The sequence below is a fragment of the Pseudophryne corroboree genome, chromosome 1, assembly GCF_028390025.1.
Source record: "Pseudophryne corroboree isolate aPseCor3 chromosome 1, aPseCor3.hap2, whole genome shotgun sequence".
Lineage (NCBI taxonomy): Eukaryota > Metazoa > Chordata > Amphibia > Anura > Myobatrachidae > Pseudophryne > Pseudophryne corroboree.
Window position 1 is genome coordinate 1,082,209,604 of NC_086444.1, and position 22,476 is coordinate 1,082,232,079.

Genomic DNA, 22,476 nt, shown 5'->3' on the forward strand with positions numbered 1-22,476 from the left:
TTTTTTCTTTTTCTTTCAGTTTTTTTTTTTTTACATTTTGTTTTTACTGTTTTGTGTAGGTGTGCTGTTTGCTTTGCCTAAGTGCATCCAAGGACCGCATGGTTGTTATGTACTGATGAGCTTTTACTATTGAGAACTAATGCTCTTTTCCGTCCTCTTTGAGAACAGAACTGAAGTAGGTTTTTTGTTTACTTTGTGTTGTAGCAAATGTTCTAGAGAGGGATATGATCTGATTTTATACCATATGTTCCAGCAATGTCTGAGAAACCAATGGATGTCGGGAATATAAGTAACACAGCTGTAAGACACATACTACTGCTATTTACCGGGGGGAAAAGTGGAATGTTTTACAGAATAATGATATCTTTTTATTTCCCTTTTCTGCCAGTATATGAGATTGATGTTGTAATAATGCTTTATTAAGAAAGAGCAGCAAGAACACAGCATCTAAAAGTGTACCCACCACTCACAAACAGTGGATATGGCCGTTCTGTGGCCTAAACTGATATTCACAAGCTAGCAGCTAATCAATTCACTAAAGCATAAGTGACAGCATTAAGGCATGAGGAACAAAATGGTGCTTGTTCCAAAATGGCTGTCTCCATTGTGTGCAGGTGACAGGTGCATTTTTAAATAAGAAAAAATGTTGTTTCTGACCGGTCTATTAAAGAGAACAGAAATCTTTGCAAATGTACATAAAATATAATCTTCAGAGAGTGGTGACGCCAATTAAATCATATGCTGATGCTAATCATTAGAAACGTTCATTTGCCCATGTGTATACTTCCTTCAGGATCTCCTATTATCCTGGCCTGCGATTGTAGTATGTATGACATGCAGGCTCCTGCATTCATTTTACTTCTACAGGCACTTATTACTCACATGTTGGCTTGTTTCTAATTTTATAAGACACGGTATTTTTGAGCTTCTTAATACATATATATACACCATAGATATATAACCTGATACACTTCGGGGAGCGGATTGGGCGGCCCTCTAACCTTCAGAAGGGCAGCGTATTGCAGTTAATTTCAGTAGCAATTTAAATGAATACATTTGATGACGGAAAGAGGCAGCTATCTGTAATAACATATCAGCAGCCCAGCATTATAAGATACTGTGCGGCAAACAAAGTGAACACATGGGGATCCAAACATGGCCTCATGTCGCCCATCACTGATATACACAAGAGGCGTGAATCTGAGGTGCAGGTAAGCCACACGTAATGCCCATGGTCACCTGGCTAAGTGATAATTAGCTACTGTGCATGCACAAAATATTCTGTGTTACTCTGAGTGTGCTACGCACAAAGGCGCTGTTGTGTACATGACAGATGGTTTCAGGAATTGAGAGGCAAATGGTGGGTGTTGCTGGGTAGCAGCATCCTCAGAGGCACAGCCACAACACAAAGGTCACGTTCACACACAGTATCTGCATACAGGGCCGGCCCTAACCAATATGATGCCCTAGGCAAGATTTTGGCTGGTGCCCCCTAGCACCACCACTGGTTGCACCTCTTTCCCAGCACCATCACCCCCCACCCATAGCAGTCCTTATTTTGGTGTTTGTACCCCCTATATTTTAAATAGGAATAGTTCGCACATTTGGCGCACAGCCCAAAAAGGGTGTGTTTTTTGCTGGCAAGGGGCATGACCACACAATAGTAACCCCAATTACGCCACACAGTACTGCAACTTTATTCACATTTGATCATGCGATAGTGTCCATAATTCATATTGCACCCCACAGTAGTATCACTTTACCTTATAAACGTTACTCTTCACAGTAGAGCCCCTTATTCACTTTACATCACACTGAATTGCTCCTTATTCACATTACACCACACCATATTGCTCTTTATTCACATTACACCACACCCTATTGCTCTTTATTCATATTAGATGACACAGTAGTGCCCTTTCTATACGCAACGCCACATAGTAGAGCACCTTATACACATAATGCCACACATTAGTAATGCATTTATACACATAATTCCACACAGTAATGCCCCTTACACATTATTAATGTCCTTATAAACATAATGTGCCTGTCACATTATGACAACCTTTATTAATGCCCTTTTACACATAATGTCCCTTACATATATGCCGTACATTACTAATGCCCTTATACACATAATGACACATAGTGCCCCCTACATATTTGCTGCACATTATTAGTGCCCTTATACACATAATGACACACATAGTGCCCCCTACACATATGTTGCACATTATTAATGCATTTTTACATGACACACATAATGCTCCTTACACATATTCTGAACACTACTGCACAACCAACCCACTCACATGCACACAGCACTCACACTGCCACTAACACTGTGACCTCTGCTTGGATACAGATGTGTCCTCATAAATCTTGCCTCAATGCTAACGTCGGGCACCTTTTTTTATGAAAATGCATCTTATTTGCATTGCTATGTGGCTAGGATGCACAAGCAGCTTCTGCTGATTAAACTGATATGCAGCATGCCTATATACTGTGTGAGACTGTGGCTGTATCTGCATATGAAATGCTACACACAGAATATAGGCATGCCGCATATCATTTTAATCAGCAGAAGCTGCAGATGCCCCTAGGCATATCAAATGCCCTAGGCAATTGCCTAGTTTGCCTATAGCTATGGCCGGCTCTGTCTGCATCGACCATAGGTCGATGGATGTGTTGATGGTGTATGTAACAGTACGCCAATGGTGGTGTATCAAGAATCACCGGTGGTGTTACAGTGTGCCCGTTTCAGGGCTTGCACATTCCGGGGCACGCTAGTTCGCAAGGCTGGATGTAGCATTTGCATATGACAGCACCCGCGACTGCGGCAACAGACAATATGTCCACCTCTGAATCAGACCCAATATGCAAATTACGGATCAAATGTAGTTTGCCATTTATACAAACTTGTAGAAGGATGCAGTATTCAGCAATATGATACACAATGGATATTTAAGGGTATATTTACTAAAGTGCGGGTTTATAGAAGTGGAGATGATGCCCGTAGCAACCAGTCAGATTTTACTTATCATTTATATAGCACCTTCTAGAAGTTAATAGCTAGAATATGACTGGTTCCTATAAGCAACATCTCTACTTCTATAAATCCGCACATTAGTAAATATTATTGGATCTTTCTGGGGAACAGCCTGTTTTTAAAGCCTATTCATAATCTGTTGTCCTGTATATATGAAACATTATGGGCCAAATGTAATAGACAGAGTGAGAGTTTCAAAAAGTGAGAGATTTGGTAAGGTTTTTCAGATTTTTTTTAAAAGTGGCAATCATTTACACAGCAATATCAGGTTGATCTTGCTGTGTAAATAATTGCCACTTTAAAAAAAATCTGAAAACCCTTACCAAATCTCTCACTTTCTGAAACTCTCACTCTATTACATTTGGCCCATGTGTTTGAGGATTTGTTATTCAGTAAAAGGAACAGGGAAAGGCAATAACATACTTTCAGAATTCTGTTATAGTTTCCCTTAACCAGCTCTCTCCATTAAATCTCCATGTATTTGAGAGCACTGCACTGCCAAGCAATAGGACGCTTTATCTTATCTACTAGGTAACACTGACTGTTTGCACAACGCCTTGTGCTAAGGTGAAGTTGTTTGTACTTAAATCCCTCCCCTGCTGCCGGTTATAATTATGCCTTGAAAGAGTATATTTATACTAAATTCTGAGCTTGGTGGGAAATTTCATTGCTCTTGTTTCTACCAAAATAACAAAACACAATCATTTAGTTGCTCATTTATTTTGAAAGAGCTTTTGAGCTGTCCAGCATCCGAGAGATACAGATAGTAAGTAACCCCGCCTCCTCCTTGTCAGCCACACCCACCTGGGCTCCTTTCAGGTGCCCTGAACAAATACCTTTCAAGGAATGTAAATGGGCCTTTGCTGCTGACCAATAAACATATGCATGAGCTGCAAATCTTGTGACTGAGAGTGACTGCTGTACCAAAGGTGTTTTGTACTACTGACCTGTCAGCAAGGGCTTGAGAGGTATGGAAAAGTTTATACATTATGAGGTGTGTTACTTTATCAGACTGCATCCTTCATGTTAGCAATTGTATGTAATTCCTTAAACGGTTATGTTGGGGTGGGGGGTAATCAAAAAAATGCATTTATTTAGGTGTAATCAAGAATGTTAATATTCTAAATCTTCAGTAATAAATCTTTAATGTTCAGCGTACATATCTTAAGCAAACTCAATCATTAATTATCCTATTGCAACATTGAGCACAGTCCAGCAGTAATTATTTTCTAGCTGCTCATATGAAAAACTGAAGCCAGAGAGTATTATATGGTCACATAAAGATTTTGAAATGTGACCCTTAAGAAAATGTTGAAGCTCAAACTTCATCGATAATATATTGATAATATATTGACTGTTTTTGATTGATAAATGTATATAACTTTCATTATTGAAACATTCGCCTGATGCCGGTGGAAGCCACTAGAATATAGACACGCAGGGCTCAAAGCTATTTTACTTTATTTGGTCCTTTATTTTATATATATATATATATATATATATATATATATGTATAGTTTAAATGAGTTGGCCTTTGATGCTCTTCTAAGTTCTAACCACTTAACTGACGATATTTCCCGTCAAAGCTGTTAATAAAAATTTTTTTTATTGCTTATGTTTAATAAAGTTTCAAAAGTATTTTTTCAAATATTTAAACATTATATTATGCACATCTGCAGAATGGATCTCCTCATCAAAAATGGGGGGACATGGTGGGACGGCGCAGTCGCATGAGATCTGACCATGTCAGTTAAGTGGTTTTTAAACCTCTGCGCAAGTGTTAATTTAATGAACAGCATTATATTGCTTTTATTTGTGACTATATAGAAAAGCTTTCTTAAATCGCACACTAATTACCCTAGTCTATCCATTGATGTGTTAACCTGCTAGACAGGTAATATGTTAATTGTCTGGGATAATGAAAAAGCAGTTCTGTAGTTCAGCTGGTTCTTATATAACGGATAGTAATCGCACATAGACGCATGCAACATATAGAATGTAACTGGCAAACAAATCATATAGCTGATATTCCGGTGGCCATGCCTCCTCGTATTACTATAATGTACAGATGCACATAATAAATCTGAAGCAGATTTGATCTCTTGTTATTAGTGTCATATGTTTGCGTAAGGCGACCACGGTCATTTGGGCAGTACGTAGATTCCTATGCAGAGCGGAAACGCCTGTCTGTGTGCCCAGCAACCTCTGTACGCTGGCTATGTACAGTATGATACGGTAAAGCAGTTTGGCAGAACAGACTGGCAGGTGAATACATAACCAGGAAAGGTCCTTGGATCCTGGGGAGTGCCTGGTACATGGAGTACAGGAGACTTGTTTGTCTATGGCGATTGATTTTACATGGTGTTGCACTTTACAGCAGATAAGATAACGTGATTGAGAAGGGACAAATCTAATCTGAGGTGGGGTACATTTTCTAATCTTGTAATTGGTTTCAATTCTACTTTGAGTAGGCTAAATCCACTCCATGGTACATAGGGGGTAATTCCAAGTTGATCGCAGCAGGACTTTTGTTAGCAATTGGGCAAAACCATGTGCACTGCAGGGGAGGCAGATATAACATGTGCAGAGAGAGTTAGGGGCCCTACAGACATGCCGATCCGCCGCCGAGCTGCCCGACGGCGGATACGGCCGACGAGCGACCCGGCGGCGGGGGGGCAGTGACGGGGGGAGTGAAGTTTCTTCACTCCCCCCGTCACGCTGCTCCATAGAACTGCAGGCAAATATGGACGAGATCGTCCATATTGGCCTGCATGCACAGCCGACGGGGGACCAGCGATGAACGAGCGCGGGGACGCGCATCGTTCATCGCTGGAGCCTCCACACTGAAAGATATGAACGAGTTCTCGTTCATTTATGAATGAGATCGTTCATATCTTTCAAAAAATCGGCCAGTGTGTAGGGCCTATTAGATTTGGGTGTGGTGTGTTCAATCTGCAATCTAATTTGCAGTGTAAAAATAAAGCAGCTAGTATTTACCCTGCACAGAAACACTATAACCCACCCAAATCTAACTTTCTCTGCACATGTTATATCTGCCTCCCCTGCAGTGCACATGGTTTTGCCCAATTGCTAACAAAAATCCTGCTGCAATTAACTTGGAATTACTCCCATAGTGTGGTGTTTCTTTCTCAGGTGCACCAATTGGGGGGCCAGACGGTAGTTTGTGCTGCAGCCTGCAGAAAGTTTCTTTACCTTTCTTTTCAAAGAAGAGGTTAAGTGGGACAATGTATGCATTGTTCTTCAGCCTAATCCCATTATATGTCTCCACCACTCTGCCCTTTAAGACTGTAGATCTTGTAGTCAGGACGTCTCATACTTTCAGCTTCACAGCAGGTTGGATAAATGCATTGATGTTCTGCCTTGTAGGCTATCAGGTCATGCAGGTACTGCTCTGTGGAGGAGAAGGAGTTGTCTGACCACTATATCTAACTCCTGTACTGCTTCCATCTGGTCCCTAATGGCCCCACCTGTCCGGCTTTGCTTCCACGCTGTCCCTTATTTGGAACAGAATGATCCTCCTGCCCCCTTAATTCTTTAAAATGATCCGCTCTGTGGACAGTTACGACATTTAGTTCATTGTTGGGTTTATAGCTGTGTATAGTAAATTGTGTTTTATTGTGATTTGTTTCCAAAACTCTACAGCCGTTCGTGTACTTGTGTCTGTTTGAACACAAACACTATTTGGCCTTTTTAAATGTTTGTGAGTACGGCACTCTGCAATACCATTGGGCTTAATTCAGGTGTGGTTGTTCTTGCTGCTGCTGTTTCTGTCTTTTGCTGTATGCAATTGCGTTTATATGCTAATATGGGCAGAAGGTAACCTGAGCATAGGGACGCCCACTGATGTCACATATAATTGCTGATACATCGGTACCATTGTGGCAGATCGGGTCATATCGCAGAGTCTGAGTGCCTCTATAGATGCGCAGGCTGAGCTGCTCTCCAGGGACGCAGAGAGCTCTTCAGTAACAAATAAGATCACAAATGCTAATTTATGCACGCCCAGAAAACGTTGTCTGGACGGCCATGACGCTATTACATTTACCTGGCCACTCCCCTTTCCCATCCCAAATGCTGTCTTCCTGTCACTCACTTTGAGACTAATTACTTGGTGCAGCCACATTCGCATTTTACTCACTGCGCATGTGCACTGCGGCTCAGATGCATGCGCAGTAAGAAAACATTGACCAATTTGCATACAATAGCCGCTTTACGACTGCGTCTGAATTAGGCCCATTGTTACATGGCCTGATATGTTTTGTACTCCCATGTAACGTCTGATCTTTTCCTTTTAGTCTATTTATTTTATTTAAGTAAAATTCTAAGTATATGAATCAGCGAGATTACAGTATATTGGAGTTTATTGCAATATAATTTGTGTCTTGTTTAGGATACCCTGGTAAGAAAAAAATCCCCCAGCACACTCATTTACTACCAGTTACTTATATAGCGCACACATATTCCGCAGCGCTTTACAGAGAATATTTGGCCATTTACATCAGTCCCTGCCCCAGTGGAGCTTATAGTCTATATTCCATATCACAAGTACACACACACACACACACACACACACACACACACACACACACACACACACACACACACACACACACACACACACACACACACACACACACACACACACACACACACACACACACACACTCTCTCTCTCAAGCGAGGGTTAATTTTTTTCTTTGAGCCAGTTAACCTACCAGTATATTTTTGGCTTCTGGGAGGAAACAGGAGTACCCGTACATATGGAAATGTAAGGTAGGTATCACGTCACATCACTTCTACTAATAGGATGGCCCTGATTCTGGCTCCACATTGGGTTCTAAATTGATAGTAAACTTACCTGAGGAGTGCAAAAAAGCAAGCACTATAAGGACCAGCATCCCTGTCAGCTACTGATCTAATTAAGGCTGGGCCAACAGTGACATTAGACAAACTCCTGTGATTGCCTAGGACACCCATATATTGGGGTGAGTGAGGGACAAAAGGTTATCTATCTATCTATCTATCTATCTATCTATCTATCTATCTATCTATCTATCTATCTACTCATCCAGTACAATTTCATGGCTTTCCTGCCGTTGAAGTCTCACTCAGTCACGCCGTTACTCAGAATTCGCATACATTGCGCTTGCATTATGATCGCTGATCCCAGTGACGGCTCGTTACCTTGTCCTTTAGAAGAGCTGTCGGGAAAACTACTGATCAACCCGAGCGCTCTTCTGAAAGGGGTTCACTACAATATGCCGGCGGTCGGGCTCCCGGCAACCAGCATACCGGCGCCGGGAGCCCGACTGCTGGCTTACCGACAGTGTGGCGAGCGCAAATGAGCCCTTTGCGGGCTCGCTGCGCTCGCCACGCTATTTTATTTTCCCTCCAGGGGGGTCGTGGACCCCCACGAGGGAGAGTAAGTGTCGGTATGCCGGCTGTCGGGATCCCGGCGCCGGTATACTGTGCGCCGGGATCCCGTCAGTCGGCATACTGAAGACCACCCTCTGAAAGACCCCTTGGTGGCAAAGCGACGAGTGCTTCATGTTTTACGCTCCTGGATGCGGAATAATAGGTTTTGGGCCCCTATGGCGTTTGTAAAGAGGGATTAAATATATCTGTCTTAAAAAAAACATAACCCTTTCATTGCTGGCATTGCAATGGGTTTCTAGACCAATACCTGCCAGTAACGCACTATTTTTTATGGGATGCCTGCAATGTACAGTATATTATTTGGGGCACGTTGTAGAAAGCTACTGCTTAAGTCTGCCATTCTGTGGGAGGCAATGAAAGGGTTATTGGTCATGAGGGTTTATAGGTCTGTACGGTAGGTGTCTGTAACAGTTCCACCTGCACTCACCTCGCAATATTATTCTGCCCTTTAGACAAGTATGATGATTACATGCTGTAAATTTTGCCAAATCATGCTAAGTGCAAAGATCTTCCTGCTTCGCCCTAAACCCTAGTTAAACATTTCAATATTTTTATTACACTAACCCTGTGCAGAAGTCGATGAATGCTCTCGATCACTGTATTCCTTGACAATCGCTGTAAACCTTTATTTCACAATTCCTATAAAAGGGTTATACAAACAGCGCAGATCAGAGGTCACTCACAAATTGCCGCACTTTGCAGCTCAGTTCTGTCGATGTGACAAAAATACAGATATGAAGATTAAGCCCTCCCCCCACATACACACTGAAATCAGCAGCTGGTTAAATGCTTGATTTGTACGAGTCAGTCATTGGTACCTTAGATTAATCAGTAACTTTGCTCTCTACAGAGCAAGGTGTATGATGAAAAGGTCAGATATGAGTGCATGCGTGAGACGGGAAAATACAGTACAGGCCTCAGTTTTAATAATAATAATTATCGTTGTACTACTTAGATGACATTAAGGGGCAGGGGCGTAGCAGGAACTTTGTGGGCCCCATAGCAACATTTTGAAGGGGCCCCCGTCCCAGTGCTTCTAGAGACACTTCTGTGCAGCAGTTGTTAATTTTATGCCCTATAATAGTGCCCTAGTTCATTTTCTGAACCATAGTTGAGCCTTGTTTAATGTTATGCCCCATAGTAGTGCCCTAGTTTCTTTTATGAATCGCAGTAGTGCTTAAGTTCATCCTACAGTATGTCACATTTCAGAGCTGCCAGTACATTTTATGCCGCACAGTACCCCCAATTCACATTATGATATATAGAGCCTCCCGTTCATATTGTGCCTCATTACAGTGCCCAGGTTCATATTATATAACATTAAAATGCCCTCCAGTTCATTTTATAGCACACTACAATAAGCAGGTCCAGGGGCATACCTAGATATATTGCAGGCCCCAAGGAAAAAGTTTGAATGGACCCCTACGTACCACCCAATGTCGATAAATGTATATAACACATGTAACTTTGACAGGGAAGGTCGGCCCCTCTCAGCTCTGGGCCCCATAGCAACTGCACTGCCTGCACCTATGGTAGCTACGCCCTTGTTAAGGGGTATATTTACTAGGTTGTGCGGGTTTTCAAATGTGGAGATGTTGCCCATAGCAACGAATCATATTCTACTCAACATTTATGCATGCACCTACTAGAATATAATAGACAGAATCTGGTTGCAGCATCTTCACTTTTGTAAACCCATACTTTGGTGAATATACCCCTAAAAACTTCATGGACTCTTAGTGGTATATTTACTAACGTGTGGGTTTACAAAAGGGGAGATGTTGCCCATAGCAACCGATCAGACCGTAGCTTTTATCTTCTAGAAGCTACTAGGTAACTGAGAAGTAGAATCTGATTGGTTGTTATTGGCTACATCTCCACTTCTATAAACACACTCTTTAGTAAATATACCCCCCAGGTGACTAAAGAAACATTTTCCTAAACCACTTTTCACATGGACACCATATAACCATTGTTATTCGAAGACCAAACATCATGGTTTTAAAGCTGAGTACACAGTTGATTTTTTGAACAACTGCCTGACTTCCGACGGATTGGAACATGAAACAGTTCAAATCGCCAAATGTTTGCATGCCCTATTGCATTATTGCGAACTCCCGCGGGTTGTCCGTCGCTTCTTTAGATCGGTCGTACATGCTGGTCAATCTGAAGATGTGGCTGACGACCCCATGCATTTAGATGTGGCGGAGGAACAATATATAGTGCGGAATTCATCAGATCGTGAGGTGTGTACAGGCCGCACGATATATAATTCCATTGCAGGTACACAGGTCGCCTAATGTGTACCCAGTTTAGGTTTTGTATCACAAATTGGAATGTAAAATTGGGGTGGACCGTTTACGTAGGATTGATATTGGACTGGTTTAGTTTTCTTAACCTTAAGTTAAATGGCTTTAATTAAAGAAAATATTTTTTATGCAAGTGAAAACAAATGAAATATAGATAAACCAAAATTTTGTGATTTATTTGTTAGCGATTTGCCATCGCACTGCATGCAATCTTTGCAGTTTAATCGTCATGTTGTTCTATGACTACCTCCAGAAAAACGTGTGGTCCTGTAATTAGGCAATTTACATAGCCATGAGGTATCGCTCTACTGGTTTTCAATCAGAGTAATTTAGGGAAAATCCAGTTTGACCTGGGACATGTTGCCTTAGGGTGAAGAGGATGGAGTATTAGCCTTTAATGATGTACTGGATATTACACTTCTTATTTTAACATAGGTCATTTTATGGGCAAGAAAAGGAAAACAAAACTAAAAGCTATAAATGAGTGACCTTTATGGACAATGCGGCAGGCGGGTTGCTGTGGACACAGGTAACAGCCAGGGCTGGTTTTGGCAACAAGAGTGACTAAAGTGCCCCATACACTAGAACGATAATGCCCTATTTCATCCGATTCCGACCGTTCGGGCCGATAAATCGGATGAAAAGTGTCAAATCAAATGTGTTTTACATCCGATCCGATGCGCGGTCCTGTGAGCCAGAGGCGTAACTCACCTCTTTTGCACACGGCGTGGCCGCGGGAGCAAAATGGCTGTGTCTTCACAGGAGGGGCGTGGCTAAGCAGGTGACCTGCTTTAGGGGTGTGGCCTTGTGAGAGGGTGTGTGGCTAAGGGGCGTGACCCACATTTTCATCACTAAGGGGTTGCAGGCTGCCCCCGGAGACTAGCGTGTCTCTGTTGCCTGCTCCTACACGGTGACAGAAGCCGGGTTGCTGCACGTAATGTTACAGTGTCACCCTCGGCGGGTGACACCTGGGTGCGGGCCACACGCCCCGCACCCACCTTGTGCCGCCACTGCTATGAGCATCGGATCGGAGCCCTTAGGTCGTTAGTGATGCACTCATGATATCTCGGATCCCACAGGCATGGCTGGGATCGCATACACTACATTATATGCAAAAGGACCGCACACGATGTATCGTATGTGATCCTGCCGCCCAAGAAGCTGCTGGGCGATTCAAGGGAAATCTTATGCGACATGAGGATCCGACATGTCACTGTAGTGTATGGGGCCCTTAAGATTAAGCACACATTTATTCCTACAAATGTACAGTATCAGTTTTGAGTTTGAACTTCATGAAAGTGAAATTTATGAAGTTTTCGGAAAACAAATGAACTGAAGATCAGTATTGTATCAGTATTGTATTGTATTCACTGGCGTGCGCAGCACATTTTATTAGGGGGTGCACCTTCGGAGGGGTGTGTCTAGCACCGCCTTTTGGGCGTGTCTAGCACCATCTATTGATGGTCAACGCATATAAAATATCCACCTTTGTACCAATCCTAATAAAGCAGATACATTGTCAGATGTTGTGGTGTGCACCAAACAAACACCCCTGATGGCACTCACTGCAAATACACTGCTCCTCCTCAGCCTGCTCTGGCTCTCCCTCTCTTTCCCCTGCAAGTTGCAGCAGCTTACTTACAAGTCAGTCACTCACTGACACTCACAGTTTCAGACAAGTACTGCTGCTGCTGGAAAAATGAGTGACGTGTCAATGCTGCTGCCGACTGCCTGCCAGTATTGAATTTGTCTTCCTAAGAGGAACGCTGGCTGCATGCTGATCCTCATCAGTGGCTGGCGTTGGCATAACACAGAAGGAGAGAGGTGTGTATATGGCGGGTGTGACAGGTGGGCTTGCGAGCAGCATGATGTAATCACGTCACATCATACTCTTTTTGTACATGGAGGTGGAGCTGGGAATTTGAAAACCGGTGTCAGTGGCACCCTTGATTAACCCAGGTGTCCGGTCAGTAATGCAGTCCTGACAGGGTGCAGCGCAGAGGGGACAAGTAATCGGTAATCAGCCTGCTCGGCGATCGCTGAATCAGGCATGTGAGATCGGGGTGCCAGACATTAGGGGGTGCCTGTGCGCACCAGGCACCCCCCCTGCGCACACCTATGATTGTATTGTATCAGTATTGTAGTATTATAGTAGGCCTCGCATAGACAAACTGCGAGACAAACTGCTGAGATTCATTTGATGTCACATTATATCCCATGAGATCTGTTATAATAAAACTATTTGCTACATCCAGTAATAAGTATTGAGGCATCATTACATTGCTAGCCTTTGTGATGCAATATAGTAATAAAATAACCTTTTATTAATGAGATTAGGGCCGGGTACACACTAGAGCAATATCTGCACAATTTGCCGTATTGTAACGATAAATCGTCCATATCGCCTAGCCTGTATGCCCGATTGCTTGCTCCCATGGGTCACGTGCTGCAGGGCCATGCAGTGCAATGTAAAGAAGGATGGAACAAGGTATCGTTCCGTTGTTCATTACATCATGTAGTGTGTACTGGCAGTCTCCGCTGGTACGGGGCCAAGGCGAAATTTCCATAACCATCGGCAAGATTGCCGGTTATCTTATTTATTTATTATTTACAGTTTCGTATTTAGTGCAGCATATTCCGTTGCGCTTTACAATTGGGCTAACATATTTAATTTTTTTTTTAGACTAATACTTTTCTCATGAGGTCAAGGCGCCTATTCATTATCCGGGACTTATTGGTCCCTGATTATGAAGTATCCATTTATTAACTACCAGAACGATTCTGTATTGCTCTGATGTAGGGACAGCTGCTCTGAAAAGCAATCCCTAACACTGCTACTGAACTGGAAAGTGTTACTGTCACTTACCCCTTCCAATGTGACCCGTTGCTCATGTGTGAGTCTGACTTCATGCATGCGCACAGCCACAATGACACACAGGGGTATATTTACTAAAGCGTGGGTGGAGATGTTGCCAATAGCAACCAACCAGATTCTACTTTTGATTGGTTGCTATGGGCAACATATCCATTTCTAAAAACCTGCACTTTAGTAAATATACCCCACAGTGTGGAGGAGGCGGAGGGATCTGATCAGATGCCTCTTTGCAAGCCGTTACTCCTTCCCATAGGAAGGTGCAGGGTTCCAGGAACCAACACTATCTAAAGAAACCTTTCAGCTTTGCTGCATAATAGGTGGCCCCATTGGGCTCCTAATAACAAATGGGCCCATTACAAAAAAAATGTGTGCGTAATGGGCCCATAAGGGATCATGAATAGGCTCAGAACAGAGAAAATTACTATGTGGTGTTTCTATAAAATAACCTGTTATGGTTATTAAGGACTGGTTACATTGAATGGCTTCTTACAAATATCAGGCTTCCAGTACATGTTGGGAGCCACAGTTTAATAAAAGCTGGGCAGGAAGATCACCATATCTCTGAGAGCACTCCCACTTTCTTCTGCTTAGGACACTTGTTACTGGTGTAATACCTGCTTGGTTCGAAGTATTGCCTCATATTGTGTAGTTCTGCAAAACATACTTTAAACTTTGTAAGGCTTATAAACCTTAGAACTTCCTATGCTTTTGAGCTGGCACTTGGGTTATGTGGCACTCACCATGACAACCTTTTTTGAACAAACAAATTAAAGAGTTCTTGTGCCCTCAAGCCAGTAGAACCTGTCTGACAACAGTTTGCTTATGGTCTAGATCTGTTGTGTGTTTTTGTGCAGGAATCTAGATCAAGGAGATTGTAATGGGTCCCTAGAACAGCGCATAACTGGGAAAACAGAAAACACTGCAGTTGAATGTAAGATGCAAAGCAGAATAATAATAGTATAATAAATTCCCAAATTCATTAACTTGCACCATCCTCTACCATTCACTGGGCACTTTCCTATTTAGACTATTCTCCAAAAAGTCTCTCTTCAAAAGATGTACGCTAAGCACCTTGAAAATAGAAGGTGATTGGATGGTCCTAACTAGGTTTACTCAAACGTTTATTTACATCAGAAGATGGAGCTACAATGCTTGCTGTCTTGGTAAAATGAAACTACTGATATAGGGCCTAATTCAGAGCGTTTGCATGTTGAAGCCATATGAAGTGTGCGCACGCGCAGAAGCCGCAATGCGCGTGCACTCACAGCGAGAGGCGATGGCATCTCACTTGTGAGAACGCCTCTGCCTGATTGACAAGAGGTGTTGTGACAGCTTTGGGGTGGCACGGTCCGGATAACGCAGGCGTGTCCGGACCATTTGCGGGGCAGGCCTCGGCGGCTGCGTGACATAATACACGACCCAACAGATGGTGCCAGCATGCGGAAGCCAACGTTCATGCTTGCAGAAGGGGGGGGGGGCATGGCCCGGCATGCGGGATGGACCTGCACTGTGCTGGGCGTACCCCTGCATGTCAGTGTAATGGATTGTAGATGTGAGATTTTTCGCACATCTACGATCCATGCTGAATTAGGCCCATAGACTCTAACATAACAGTTCCATAGTGTCTTATAGTCATGAAAAATTGCAGTATCCATCTCTTTATTAAGCAACATCTTTGGAACTACACACACACACACACATACACAGTCACACACACACACACACACACACACACACACACACACACACACACACACACACGTCCTACCAGCCTCATACCCCTCTGTGTTTCTCAAGCATCATATCCTCCTGGCACAGGTCGGTGGAATCACCGGCTCTATTTGCTGACTCCTTTCATACACCGTTACATAAACTACTGACAGTCTTTATTTAAGCAGCTATCATTGCTAACATGGGTTGCATACATTTTAACATATATACAGTAGTAATTGGTATGGAATGTTTATTAGCACAGTGACATATATAGAACACATTAAGTCCTCAGTAGCCTATTTACCCCTGGTGCACCCATGACTAATCTTCAGATATATAAATATAGGACACTGCAAGTTTATTTTCGGATGGAGCTTTGCTCAATTAACCTGGGGTGTATAAACAACGTCATATATTTTTACACCCTTATTGCATTATTCCGCCGTGTAATTCTGATATAAACTGTGATTTAAGTTTTAGTTTAAAAGTTTAGTATTTTCCTATTACAAGTGTTGGGTAAAGGTTTTCTGCTCTTTATTGTGCAAGTCTCTGCATGATAAGGAGTGTCTTTCCTCTGACTACCCCAGCCTCTGCTGTTTCTTCATATACTTTTTCATGTAGTTTCATTTAAGCCAAGTTTTTACATGACTAATAATTTGTTCTGGGAAGCCGCTTAAGGAGAAGGAAAGGAAAGATTTATTTAAAATGTTTTTTTTTTACTCTACAGCAGTGTCCTGCAATATTGCATGTTTTAATGCTTGGTGTTCATTCTTTCAATAGGTTTCAGCAAGTACTGCATCACTTTGGCATAATGACAGCAGAAGATTCTATTGCTATGATGAGTAACGATTCTTCCAACATGTCAGCGTCAAAGATCACAGAAGGAGTGGCTGGTGCACCAAATGAGGCTGCTCTCATTGCACTCCTGGAACGTACAGGTTATGCGATGGTCCAAGAAAATGGACAGAGAAAATATGGAGGTCCACCACCTGGCTGGGAAGGACTTCATCCTCCACGTGGCTGTGAAGTGTTTGTGGGCAAAATACCCCGTGATGTGTATGAGGATGAACTAGTTCCGGCATTTGAAAGCGTAGGTAGGATCTACGAAATGCGTCTGATGATGGACTTTGATGGAAAGAACCGAGGCTATGCCTTTGTCATGTACACACACAAGCACGAAGCCAAGAGGGCAGTTAGAGAACTTAACAACTATGAAATCAGGCCTGGAAGACTTTTAGGGGTTTGCTGCAGTGTAGATAACTGCCGGCTTTTTATTGGGGGGATTCCGAAAATGAAGAAAAGAGAAGAGATTCTGGAAGAAATCTCTAAAGTAACAGAAGGGGTTTTGGATGTCATTGTCTATGCTAGTGCTGCTGATAAGATGAAAAATCGAGGCTTTGCTTTTGTAGAGTATGAAAGCCACAGAGCCGCTGCTATGGCCAGAAGGAAGCTGATGCCGGGAAGAATCCAGCTGTGGGGCCACCAGATAGCTGTTGACTGGGCGGAACCAGAGATTGATGTAGATGAAGATGTGATGGAGACGGTCAAAATTCTATACGTGAGAAACCTGATGATTGAAACATCCGAGGATGTAATTAAAAAGATCTTTGGCCAGTACAATCCTGGGTGTGTCGAGCGGGTTAAGAAAATACGCGATTATGCTTTTGTGCATTTCACAAGCCGGGATGATGCAGTCCAGGCCATGAGAAACCTCAATGGGACCGAACTAGAAGGCTCTTGTATAGAAGTTACTTTGGCCAAGCCTGTTGATAAGGAACAATACACACGTTACCAGAAAGCTGCTAAAGGAGGGGCACCTGCAACGGTTACTCCCACAGAAGTCACTCAGCCTAGTTATGTTTACTCATGTGATCCTTACACACTGGCATATTATGGATACCCTTACAATGCCCTGATTGGTCCCAACAGAGATTACTTTGTGAAAGGTTGGTAAATGTAACAAATGTGTTAATATTTTTATTGGACTATGTGTTATCTAGCTGAAGCATGTACGTGTGTGTGCATTTTTGTGTTTTAACATAAGTCACTGACATGCTATAAGTTATCTGTGGTTTGTTTGTTCAGGCTGCTATTAATGATGTCTTAAGTAGTTCTGAACAGTTTGTCATATGTCATATAGCTGTCATGTGACTACCATGGTAACTATAGTCACATGATGTAGTGTTCTTAGAGGCTTTGGAACGCTCCTCTAAGCTCAGAGGTCTATTCATGAAGCAGTGAAAAGAGTGGAGAAAAGGACTAGGGGAGAAGTTGCCCATAGCAACCAATCAGCTTTGAAGGAAGCCTTTATAAAGTACATTCTGTAAAATGTAAGGGAGATGCTGATTGGTTGCCATGGGCAATTTCTCCACTGATCTGTTTCTCCACTGTTTTCACTGCTTCATGAATAGACCCCCTCAGTCTGCTCTGTGCAACGTATTCTGCTCTCCCTCCTTCTCCCATCGAATGTGTCTGGTAACCATGCTTGTAAATCCTTCAGAGAGAATTTGAACTGAGATAATGATTTGTACTAGAACAGCTAAGTAAAATGATGCATGCTAAGTTAAAAGGTATTTAATTTGCGGTCCAAAGAAATGCAGGATTGCTGCTTTAAGTTCTAAGGGGGAATTGTGCAAAACCTTCAAGAGATATAAATTGGAGTAGTTGCCTATAGTAACTAACCAGCTTCTGTCATTTAGCACAGTCTCTAAAATGACGGTTAGATGCTGATGTGGTTGCTATGGGTAACTTCTCCACTTTATCTCCCTTGAAGGTTTGATACATCTCCACCTAAGAGAGGTGAGAAATATTTGAAATTTTGTTCCTCTCATATGTTTGTTGATATAATTTGGCATACCACTGTCCAAATTGTAGATACATGTTAGAGTTATCTTTTCATTACATTCTATAAATTCTACTATGTTTTTAAAAATGCAAATAATCCATGGGGTCAATTAATAAAATTGTGCAAAATATACTGTAAACAATAAAAATATTTTAAAGAAAGATAAAGTAAACTTCTGGTTGCTAGGGGTTACAACACATTTATATATATGGGCCAGATGGTGCTATTTATGAAAATGTGGACAACAAAAGGGGTATTAAAGCAACCAATTAGATGCTTTACTTTTCTAAAGTATGCTAGCAAAATGACAGAATCTAAGTGGTTGATGTGTGCAACATCATTTTTTATTTAACTTTGCAGCAATTTTATTAATTTACCCAATGTTTAAAAAAACCCTAATAATGACAAATATATATAAAATGCACACATGCGTTTAAGTTCTGTTCAGTGTATATTTGTAGTGTTGTTCAGGTATGTCCAATGTCATGCTCATCGGTTTTTGCTGAGCTTCATTTCCCAGGATATGCGCATTTAAAGTGGTAGAGCATTGTGGGAAATGTAGTTTGTCAGTAGCTGGGTGTGATATGTTGACCTGATGTGCAGATTTTTTTTTTGTCTAACAAATCTTTTTCTCTCTTTCCTTCTGCAAATTTGTACAGATCATCTCAAATTTTTCTAAAGAGCACAAATCTCCAGAATGTGTGTAGTCTAGCATATACTTCTCAAGCATATTGTTATGACATGATACACTCATTTTACTGCCATGACCAGCCATCCCATTATTGCTGCCTGTCATTGGTTATGTAGTGCACTGTGACCAGAATTTTGCAGCTAAAACAACTCTGAAAATTATATTTTTATGGTAGCAAATTATGCAACCCAGCCAAGGCACCTTATAAAAAAATAAAATAAAATGTATCTCTAGAACCATAAGTTAAATACATTTTTCTCTAGCAACGCCAGAAAGCCACTGTTTTCTGAAATGCTGTCCGTTGCTGCCCCCAAATACCAGCAGCATGTCAATCATGCTCAGTGTGGCAACGGATGTGCATTAACATAAAATTAACGTATATCTCTGAATTGTGCCTTGTATAGGGCAGTACAGATGGTATAATGGTTAGCATTACTTGTTCACAGCACTGAGGTCATGGGTTCAATTCCCGCCACGGCCATAACTGTGTGGAGCTTGTATATTTTCCCCATACTTGTGTGGGTTTCCTCCCGGTACTCCAGTTTACTCCCACACTCCAAAAATATATACTGGTAGGTTAATTGGCTCCCAGCAAAAAACATAACCATAGTATGTAAGTGTGTGTGTGTACATGGGCAGACTAGGGGCGGGATGTTCTAAAGGGAAAATGTGGTAAACCCCCTTTTTCGGGGGTTTTACAGCATTTTCATATGTTCTATCCCCTGGCCGCCGCGTTTTCGCCCCTGAGGGTATCGGGTAGAGCGAGAGCCCAGAGAGGTGACGGAGACCCCCCCCCCCCCCGAATACCTTCTCACAGGTATCGCGGCGGGCCTCCGTCACCACATTGTGATGTTAATCACATATGTTAGTACTTAGCATCATAGCATCGCTGCGGTAGGCGGCGAGGGGTTGCGATGTATTTTAATACATCCCGCCCTAGATGGGCCAAGTGGTTCTTCTATGTTTCTGTAGATTTGCCCCTTGTCCACTCCATAAGTCTGTCTTTTCCACCTCATTTCCGGTTTCATACAGTACATATCATACCTTTGTAATCACACACATGTAGTTTGCAGTTAGTTGCCATTTATTTAGAGCTAAGTTTATTAACCACTTGCCTGGCATGGTCGCATCAGATGCGACCATGCCTGCAAGTGCTTTATCTGACCTGGTTGCACAGGATGCGACCAGTCAGATAAACTGTGTTAGCAGCGGCAGGGAAGGGAAACTTCCCTCCGCTGCTGCTGTCAGAGGGACCGGAAGGTCCCTCTGCCTCCCTGCACCCTCCCCTACTGATTGCCATACTGCCGATCACTGCTGATGGGTCAGCACGGCAGGATTCCCCCTCTCCAGCGGCTGCAGACAATAGCAGCCACTGGGGAAGTGTAAATTAACCCCCTCAAACCCCCCCTGTGTACCTGGAGGCTGTCCCGGCTTTCAAAATGAAAGCCGCACTGATCGCAATGTTTCCAATGTTCTTTTTTTTAACTAAAATCATTTTGGATAGGGTTAAATTTATGTTCTTCACCAAATTCACTCATTAAAAAAATCCAATAATTTCTGAGCAGTTTTTTTGGGGAAAAAATCGTCAGTTAAGTGGTTAAGACACCGATGCATTGGTTCTTTTTTTTGTTTCACTTATTTTAATATTGTCATATTGAAACCGATAAGTATATATTGTGAAAGTTGCACAAAGTCCCAGAAGAACAATTAAAGGTGTGTTCTTTTGGGTAATTTTCAAAATATGCATAATTAAAGCAAAATCAGATAAGATAAGATGTCTTTTAATTTTTACCTTTGCCTTGGGAATTAGTCATGTTCTATTGTAGAACTGGCATAACGCTTGAGTACCTTAATTTTGAAGCCACTAAGTACTTTTGTTTAATATCAATATAAGATGTAATAGAATTAGTATACAATTATATGGCTGGTACGCCTTTTCATCTTTCCCCCAGCCTCCAATCTGTGGTCACATGGTTCAGAGAAAAATGATCAGAGAATCTTCCAAATGGGATGTCAAGCATCAATCAGTAGGTCTCCCTATATTCTTCAATTATACCTTGGCTAGACCAACCAATCAGAGCACAAGAAAATACGCGTGATTAGATCCGCTTCTACCTGGTAGAATGTTCACAACACAAAAGCCAACAGCCAATAGGAATAGCAACAGAATTTGTGTTGAGCGGCTAGTCATTTCTAAATGAACATCCTGGTGGTTTCCTTTTGTGTTGTGGACTGACCCGTCTGCTCATGGCAAGGCTCTGTGTGACTGATGTTCACCTTTGGGAAATTGTGTGCATTATAACTTGCAGACCTTGAGTTAATTGTGATATCCACCTTTGGGCATCTCCTGCTCTTTAGCAGACCGTCCTTATTGAGACACCTGTGAGTTTGGGTGCCTTTACATGAAGGCCATGTTTTCTTCACTTCAACTGCCTGGAAGAATAAGAGCCTTATTCAGGTTTGTTAGCAAACAAAAAAAGCACACTAATGGGCAAAACCATGCTACACTGCAGGCGAGGCAGATGTAACATGTGCAGAGAGAGTTAGATTTGGGTGGGGTGTGTTCAAACTGAAATCTAAATTGCAGTGTAAAAATAAAGCAGCCAGTATTTACCCTGCACAGAAACAAAATAACCCACCCAAATCTAGCTCTCTCTGCACATGTTACATCTGCCCCCCCCCCCTGCAGTGCAACATGGTTTTGCCCATTAGTGTGCTTTTTGTATTTGCTAACAAACCTGAATAACCCCCTCAGAGCACAGCGTCTACGAGCAACTACTTAGCATGCAAGCAAGCCTCTACCTGCCATAATATGGAGGAGATGTATAGAGTTGAGAAGTGGAAATGTTGCCCATATCAACCAATCAGGATTGAGGTAGCATTTATCAAGTACATTCTATAAAATGACAGGTTGACTGGTTGCAATGGGAAACTTTTCTACTTATCCTTTTTTTCACTTTTTATAGTGCTTCTTACATTTCCCCATGTCACTAACAACTACAAATTAAAGAACCCATAATAGTAATATATTTGTGCTGGTAATTTCAAATTTATGGTATTAGTGACATTTCTTAGCAGGAGGATCATGTGCTTGCCCAGCAGCCAATGGGGAGGTTGGCTCTCAGTCTCCAGTTTTCCAACCAGAAGAACTAAAAGACACAGGGATCTAGCAGTGGTTATTAGAGGACCACGGCCCAAGGAGCATGAGCTGTCTCACCATTTATATGTCTTAAAATAAGAATACTTGTATAAAGTCAGTACCATGAAAGACATGGTACATTCAAAAGCTCCAAAACTACGGTTCCTTTTGAGTTTAGTTTAGCAGTCAAGGTGAGCCATTAGGGTTCATTACGTAAGGAACTCTGTATAAAAGGTTCTGCCGTCCTCATCATGTGTGACCTGAGCTGATAAGAGAACCAACCAAGGTCACATGAACATTCTTATTACATTCTGCCATTGGTCACAGTGCACATCATTTCTCCCTTATCAGTTTATCCTTGCCTGTCACTTGATTTCTGCGTCTGACATGTCAGT

The 22,476-nt window shown here is 42.2% G+C and overlaps 1 protein-coding gene across 8 annotated transcripts in view; it reads left to right on the plus strand.

Moving 5' to 3' along the window:
• RBM47 (RNA binding motif protein 47) overlaps positions 1–22,476 on the plus strand; it is a 226,709-nt gene that overhangs the window by 183,870 nt on the left and 20,363 nt on the right. For 5 of the 8 annotated variants that reach the window (XM_063921032.1, XM_063921037.1, XM_063921033.1 and 2 more), the window contains exons 2-3: positions 16,187–17,352; positions 20,895–20,969. In XM_063921032.1, the coding sequence (XP_063777102.1) occupies positions 16,218–17,352; positions 20,895–20,969 (1,210 nt within the window). In that variant the 5' untranslated portion in view covers positions 16,187–16,217. The remainder of the gene's footprint in view (positions 1–16,186; positions 17,353–20,894; positions 20,970–22,476) is intronic. The other 3 variants (XM_063921038.1, XM_063921034.1, XM_063921036.1) reach the window with 1 other exon arrangement.